Source organism: Dioscorea cayenensis, chromosome 10 (assembly GCF_009730915.1).
Source record: "Dioscorea cayenensis subsp. rotundata cultivar TDr96_F1 chromosome 10, TDr96_F1_v2_PseudoChromosome.rev07_lg8_w22 25.fasta, whole genome shotgun sequence".
In the NCBI taxonomy this organism is placed as follows: domain Eukaryota; kingdom Viridiplantae; phylum Streptophyta; class Magnoliopsida; order Dioscoreales; family Dioscoreaceae; genus Dioscorea; species Dioscorea cayenensis.
Genome location: NC_052480.1, coordinates 19,860,757 through 19,868,427, shown reverse-complemented (window position 1 = coordinate 19,868,427; position 7,671 = coordinate 19,860,757). Strand labels below are relative to the sequence as shown.

General features: G+C 33.5%; 1 protein-coding gene across 2 annotated transcripts; it reads right to left on the bottom strand.

The window, feature by feature from the left end:
• Positions 1-789: 789 nt before the first annotated feature.
• LOC120270082 (UPF0235 protein At5g63440) lies at positions 790-7,277 on the bottom strand. 2 transcript variants are annotated; one of them, XM_039277089.1, is made up of 7 exons: positions 7,093-7,277; positions 6,835-6,949; positions 4,253-4,406; positions 1,980-2,076; positions 1,504-1,592; positions 1,345-1,413; positions 790-946 (listed from the first exon to the last, which is right to left on the bottom strand). In XM_039277089.1, the coding sequence occupies exons 1-7, from the start codon at positions 7,205-7,207 to the stop codon at positions 887-889; spliced, it is 699 nt and encodes a 232-aa protein (XP_039133023.1). In that variant the 5' UTR covers positions 7,208-7,277; the 3' UTR covers positions 790-886. The 2 variants fall into 2 exon arrangements, with proteins under 2 accessions (XP_039133023.1, XP_039133024.1); XM_039277090.1 differs by having other exon boundaries at positions 6,835-6,941; positions 7,093-7,158.
• Between the last annotated feature and the right edge of the window lie 394 nt (positions 7,278-7,671).

Below are 7,671 nucleotides of genomic sequence, written 5' to 3'. Positions count from 1 at the left end.
AGTTTACATTTTCCGACGCTGGGACTAATCCCAGGCTTATGTCTATTGTCCCCAAACTTAGATGAAAGGTTACATGTGATGATGAGAAGTTTGAAAGTCAAAGACATGGATGTGATGATGATGATGAACGTGGTGGTGGTGATGTAGTGAGGCCTTACTTGTTTGAGGTTCTGGGAGGTGGAGGAAAGAAGGTTGAGGAATTGGAAAAGAGTGAATATGAAAGATTGCCTGCGGCTTAAGCCTATCCCCTTTATTATCTTGTGTGGATTCTTTGTTTAGTTCAAGGTCTTTTCTTATTTATTTATTTATTTATTTATTTTTAAGTTGTTGTCAACCACAAAAGAGGACAAAAATGATGTGGAGGTTTTGAGTTGACGTAGTGGGTTTTAAATGATGTGGCATCTTCCAAGTGACTTCTACACGCCAAATAAGTTTAATGATATATCACAGCAAAGCTACCTCAATTATTTCAACTGCCATGTAAGCAAAAAAAAAATGTAAAAACTCCAGATGACTTATCAGTGAAATCAAAGTAAAGATAAGTGACCACCTTAATGCAAATTGAAATTTGATCACCAAAATAAAAATAGATCAAATTTAATGACCTACTGAAAAATTAACCCAGCCATTTATCAGAAAACATGCCATCATTTAACAATAGAAACCAGGCAAAAACACTGAATAGGACCAAAGCAATGTACTCCATAGCAGCTTTGATGCTTGAAATATTGAACGCAACGATGGCATATTAATTGAAAAGGTAAATGAAGCGAATATACACAGAAAGAGAAAAAGTTTTTGTCCTTTTTGATGATCAAAGGAAACATTCAGATAGAAGTGCACAGAAGAGTAGATAGACATTTGAACAAATCAAATATCACATGCTTCAAGGTTGCACAGCTTCCAGAAGTTTCTCATAGACCTGCCTGGCAGATAAGTCCTCAACCTGATTTGAGCACCATAACCAAAAGGTAACAATAAGTTCGTTTCCAAATTTTGCATCAAAAATGTTTGTTTTTAACATAAAGATTATGCATAACTTGTTCTTCAAAATATATTGCTCAACAAGAGACATGATATGGCTCCAAGATTCATCAAAGAACAATAAGAGCAGTACATGCACTAATTCATTAGGCAAGGAAGCAAAGATCAGATTTCGAAGATACACTCAAGTCCATTACATGTAGTAATTGTTAAATTTGACATTTGGAATTTTCAAAATCAAAGGTTTGGAAGGTTAAGCTAAACTGGCCGCATGTCACAAGCAGCACTTCCATAAAAATAACAGTCAAATTGTTTTACTGGCATACAAGCAACTAATAGAATTTTAGATCATGAACTTACCACAAGAAGTTTGGATTTGTTATTCCATCCTCTTTGAAGGGTCATTTGGCTCAGCCTTAAGCCCAAAACCTGCTCCATAGCAAACTCAGGTTGGAAAATCTCCTTAAAGATTGTAACAGCTTGTTAAAAAAAATAAATAAATAAAGAGAGATATTTTACCTTGCCCATGAATTCCAACAGTTCATTATTAGCTTCCCCTCGAGCAGCTGGAGCTGCTACAGTAACTCGAACATCATCAGCATTTACTCCTGCAGGAAAATTTGAAATATCGTAACAAATTTGCAAAAAACTGATAACAAAAGCTTATATAGTAGCTGGAGGAAACCAAAAATTATTTCATTTTTCTTGGCCTTCATAGAAATGCATGAATTATGATTCAAAATTTCTTTTGTCATTCCCTCCACATATTATTGGATACAAATCGAAAAATGGAGAGCAAAAGCCTTCCTCTGCAACAACTAAACCTAGAGACAAAGCAGGTAAGCCATCAAAGTTGTCTCAAATCAGACAATAATTACCTAAACTACAACCACATCAAGACAATGTTAAAGAAATAGCTTCAAGAGATACCATAATCATATTATTATAGGGCATGCCAATACCATACCCCATAAACGTCACAGTTAGATATTTACTTGTTATTGCTGAACGTTGTGCTCGGTCTTCTACTTCGATTGCCACTTGAACAAGACCACCATCTAGCTGAGATATGCAGGGAGGCACAGGAGCATCCTACAGGCAGGAAAAAGAATTGAAAAAAAAATACGGTCAATAAAAAAAGACATATATGAGCATGATTAATTGTTATAATCTCTTCCACACATTTCAAGAAACAATCATCTATTATCTCTTAACAGGCAACTGAGTGATAAGAAAGACTATAAAAAAAACAAATAACTCACTAAAATCTTCTGTATTTGCATATAACTCAAAGATATTTTCACAATATTTGCAAAAACTCCTTGAAATTTTTTATCATGTTAAAACCTAATTAAATTAGAAATAATTTATAATTTAAAACATGAATGGTCTTTGTTGTCCCTTTTTCTTCTCAAATTGATGAAGCCCTAAATATGACATGGAAAATACCGATTGGAGAAAAGTTTATTGATTATTATTTGAGAGGAGAAGCTCCACTATTATCTATATAAATGCTCCTAATGACATAGTTCTTGGATTGTTGGGAAAAATTTCAATAAAATTAAACGTAAATCCTTATGTTTCACATAAATATACCCTCAAGCTTGCTCTTAATAGTAGGATGGTTGCCGGAATTGGATTAAGAATGGCATTGGTGCAATTAGAGATACTTCTACATGTGGTGTTAATAGAAACATAGATCAGGAAAATAGTTTGGTTGAAGAGGGCACATTGATGAGAAGAAATTTTCCAAAAAATAAAAATAAAATTTCACACCTGTCTGAAATGTTGTCAATCCAAAGAGAAATTTGCATACATTAAGGATTTTAGGGAGTCATATCAAAGATGAAGTCGGTCAGTTGCATGTAAATACGAACATGTCAAGGTCTACAACAAAAAACAAAACAAAATGCAACACATGTGCAATTTTTCTACTTCGAAAACTAAATATTATTCAAGTCATAATCAGTTATCTACATCAAAAAACACCATTACCTTATTTCCACAAATACCAAACTATTAAGCATTTACTAAATAATTGCAAAAATTAAAAATGGTAGCCCATAAAATATATGAATGGTCAATATATCCTTTTTTTTATTATAATATACAAATAAATAAGGTGAAAAATAGGCCCACATGTAAACTTCGGAGTCATGCATGCAAGTTAATACACTGATTTTGATATTACAACTTAAGATAGAATATAACATCAAACTATATATGATTTTTGCATTTCACATAGATACGAATAATGAAACATATCCAGGACATAAAGTGTAGAGATACTTTATTGAAGTGTAAGAGGCCTATGACTTGGTAGACCTGTATTGGTCATCCAACTCCTAAAATGCTCACATACATAGCTGGCACACATTATTGCTTTTGCTAGTAAGCTTGCAGGTATCTTTAACTCACTTAAGTGTGCGTTTGGATTGTGGTAATGGTTCCCCCTTTGAGGGGAACCATTACATATAGTGACGGGTACCCATGTTTGGGTATCCACCATAATGAATTAAAATAGTTTATAAATAAAAAATTATTTACTTGATATATATTAATTAAATAATGAATTATTAAATTGAGATATTTATTTTAAATATTTAATTATAGTAATTAAAATCAATAATAATATTTAAAATAGTTTATGAATAAAAATATAGTTTTTATAAAGTTATTACACATAATTCACTATTTCATACATAACTATCATCTTTTACTTCAAAAGTATGAAGGTAATTTTGCCATAATCCTTTCCCTCACTTTTTCTATTCCTAATAACTTATCCCTCAAACCAAACCTATTTTTGATTACCATTCCTATTACTTTATTTTCATTCTCATTACCTTTACTATTCCCAATCCCATTACCCCCATTCCCATTCCGTAAACCAAACACACCAAAGTTCACTAACACCATATTACATAGGAGCTACAGATTTTAGAGAGAAGTTCCAAACTGTCTAATGATGAGACTAAAGGGAGCATATAGAGAAGAAAGCTGGCATCGCAAAAAAAAAAATAAAAAATTGTGCCACGATTATATACTGCAGTTGTAGCAAACCCCAACAAAGAACTAATTTCATATCATAAATTTAGTGGGGCCTTCTAACAGTAAACTAGTAACATAAATATAACAATAGAAGAATAAAAGAAACAAATTCAAGGATATTCTGTCTTTTCCATTGGGGACACAAAGTTGATTACATAAAGCAACCAAAAAGGGGCAAATATGGAAATAATATCTTATAGCGGGCAACTATGAGTACCTGGGGATTTGTTTCCGCTGCAACTGAGCTCAATGCACCATCTACCACATAAATGAAAGGAGCAAGATCCAAATCCTCCGCTGAGCGGTAACATACGAGTAGGTCACATCCTACACATGACATGCGGAATTGTTTTTCCAACATGCCTTCACCGCTACATACGAGATTCATATGTCAGACAAGAACAGTGCACACCAATAACTAAAAGACAAGAATCAAAATCTTGGAATGAAATCATTAACCTTTTCTAACTAGAAGATAGAAAAAGCACTATCCAAACAGGCAAAAAGGAAGGATAGAATCCCAGAAAATTACTATTAAATGAATTAATTAATCCACTTTGATACTGCATTCAGACATCCTAAATTAAATAATTATAATCAAATTATCATGATGAGTTATCAAGAAAGCAAAAGAAAAAAAAATGATTGAATATTATCCTCACAGTAACTGATTCACTTAGAAAAAGACAAAGTCAGCAATGTATGCCAGAGCATATCTTGAAAAGGACTACATATGCAAATATTAGTATCAACAATTTCTTCATATAGTACATAATAAAATTTCCATATCATTTTAACAAGGCTATGGCTTTTATTTTTTTAGAAAGATGATATTGTGATCCCAACTTTATGATGATCGAACACATTAATTTTTTCTGTGAAGAGTCTAAATTTGAGAAGACTATCGCTTATACCAAACACTTCAAGGATTATTGAAGAAATAAATCTTAATGTGCTCCTGCTAGAGTTGGAGTTTATTTACTAAAGTTATTTACTTTATTAGGAGTCTAATATTGTAATCTTTTTTAATTTCATAGGGGATTTTATGCTTAATTAGGAGTCTTGTTTTAGACATTTTCTCTTAAGTTTTTGGGGTTTTTCTCCATAAAAAAAGCATCAATTAATCAATGCAAAAAACGAATGGCTTTTGAACGGAAATTGATTTCTATCTCTCTTTAGTCGATGCAATTGAAATCCTCGGATACTTTCCCATTCTTGGTTTGAATTTTGCTTCCCTGGCTTCCTTTCATCCTACCAGCCCAAAGTTGGGTGAATAAGATCTGAAAGACCTCCAAAGGTAATAATCTTTCTGTATTTGAGGACTAATGTATCATATTCAGCCAATCTAGATCAGTTCCTCCCCATGCTTCGTTGTTCTTAAAGAAAATCATTTTGGGAGGCATAAAAATGAAAAGTATTGGATAAATATAAGACCAATCCGAAGGACCGAAGTCAACCACATTTTAAACAGAAGATAAAGCATTTTCATCTTCACAAATTAAAAAGGGCCTTGAAGGAGTCTCAAGCCTAGATTCAATTATTCCATCGCATATGTGCGCACACACAGACACATGTATGCAATAATCAGGCTAAATATTTTGACATCAAAGTTGATGATATTTTAATACTATAGTTCCTCTGAGTTTGAATGTAAAATGAAGAGATAGCTTTGCAGCTTAACTTGGAGCTGACCAGGCATTGGTATACTCTAGTGCAGAAATAGGTTAAGCTAGAACAAAAACCTTCAACACAGGACATTGAATTTAAGAATGAAAGCAAGAACAAGATTCCAAAATGGGGGAAGACTATACTGCTAAGAATTCAATGTGATTGAGGAAGCAGAAATTCTCAAGCATAGATATAAACTGGCTGCATAGCACACATTATCAATCACACTGTCTATTGCCTATGTGTAATTGATTTTTCAATGAGATAAGGGACTTATTACTAACTCCATCATCAATTTTCTATCAGGAAGGTCTGCCTCAAAGACCTTGAAAATTGTGTGTGGTAAGTCCCTGATTTGGCATGAGTGACATTCACCTCCAACCACAACTCATGCACTAATTTTTCAATATCAGTCAATTTGGACCTCCACTTTTAGCTTCACCCACACTTCAAATACAATACAGCTGAGCATGGAAACTTTTAGTTTTGATTGAAGAATTGATTGAAAAAATTTATCAAAACATGTACCATATTGAGTAAATATAATCTCTAAGAAACCACTCAAAACAAGCACCCATGTCCAACGCATTAAAGACAAACAAGTAAAACAATAACCCCCCACACCCCCTCTACAAATAGAGATGCAAATTTCTGGTAAGTTCTAATTTACAATTATATCACTTCAGAGCCAATCTTCCCTTAACATCTTTTCCTACCAAAGTCTATTGGCCATCTCTCTGCTAACAGGCTAAATTTCACAGTAAAAAATAAGGAAAATCCTAAATTTAGAACATACAAGAATCAGAACAGCTGGTGAGCTGCCAGTCTCCCATATTTAACATGCATTAAAAATTCGGAAAAAAAAAAAAAACTCAAGTGCATAAGAATCAGCACATCTTAGTAGTGACCTTCTGAGAACAACTTTGTCAGTATCCTACATTAAACAAAGCTGAATTTAATAGGACACCATAAAACACAGAAAACCCATAAAATTAGCGTGCATAAGAACCAGAACTTCATAAAACACAACAATCTATAGATATCATTTGAGTAGAAAATGAAGAAAAACCCTAAATTTAGCATGCATAAGAATCAGGAAATGCAAAAAACTGAAAGACAATAAGTAGATACCGTTTAAGAAGAATTTTGCCCGCCTCCTTAACATTCAACCTGGAAAGATGCTTCTTTTTATCAAGAACATGCGCTCTATCCGTCTTCCGCCTCGGCATCTTCTGCAACTGGGTATCTACAAACAAAAACAAAATTGACTAAAAAACAAAGAAAAAAATACTCCAAGAAATAAAAAAACTCAGCATCAAAAACAAGATCAAAGAGTAGAAAACCCCGATCGGATCGGAGTTTGAGGAGATGTGAGGGAGAGGAGCGCACCAGTGATGAGGACATGGGAGCCGCAGTGCTTGCAGTAGTAGACGAAGAGATCGGACTCCGGGCCATCGGGCGCTGCGTCCTCGCTGGAGTAGGTGTGCGTGGTTCTCTTCGGCATTTCGTGCGCGATGTGCGAGCTTTCAGCGGATCACTGACCTAAGCCTTTGCTTTTGGTCACTGTATGTTGTTTTTGCATGCTTATCCCTGAAAAGATACATAATTTATTTATACAATTTGAAAAAGTTGCTATGACTTTCTTAGTCCTTGGATATTTTGAAAAAAGTTCTTTAATTCCTCTAAAGATCGATAAATTATTGATTTTTATGACAAATAGCAAGGTGATCCTTATTTTTATCTTTTCCTTCTTGCTTGTTTCCCCTGAGTTTATAGTCATCCCACCAACAATTTAAAAAAATAAAATAAAATATTAACAGTTGTCTATGGTCAAAATTAATATTTTATTGTTTCATTCATGGATACTTATTAAGTTAGGGTTTTTTTTGAGGTGCTCTTTCATTTTGTTCATTATTCAATTCAACCCTCTTATTTAAAATTTACCTAGGTTTGGAATCACACCCTCCT

Coding starts and splice junctions, on each gene's coding strand:
- LOC120270082 (XM_039277089.1), bottom strand. CDS start 7,207: ATGCCGAAGAGAACCACGCACACCTACTCCAGCGAGGACGCAGCGCCC. Junction 1,593..1,979: donor ACAACGTTCAGCAATAACAA/GTAAATATCTAA, acceptor ATTTTCCTGCAG/GAGTAAATGCTGATGATGTT. Junction 947..1,344: donor ACAAATCCAAACTTCTTGTG/GTAAGTTCATGA, acceptor TGCTCAAATCAG/GTTGAGGACTTATCTGCCAG.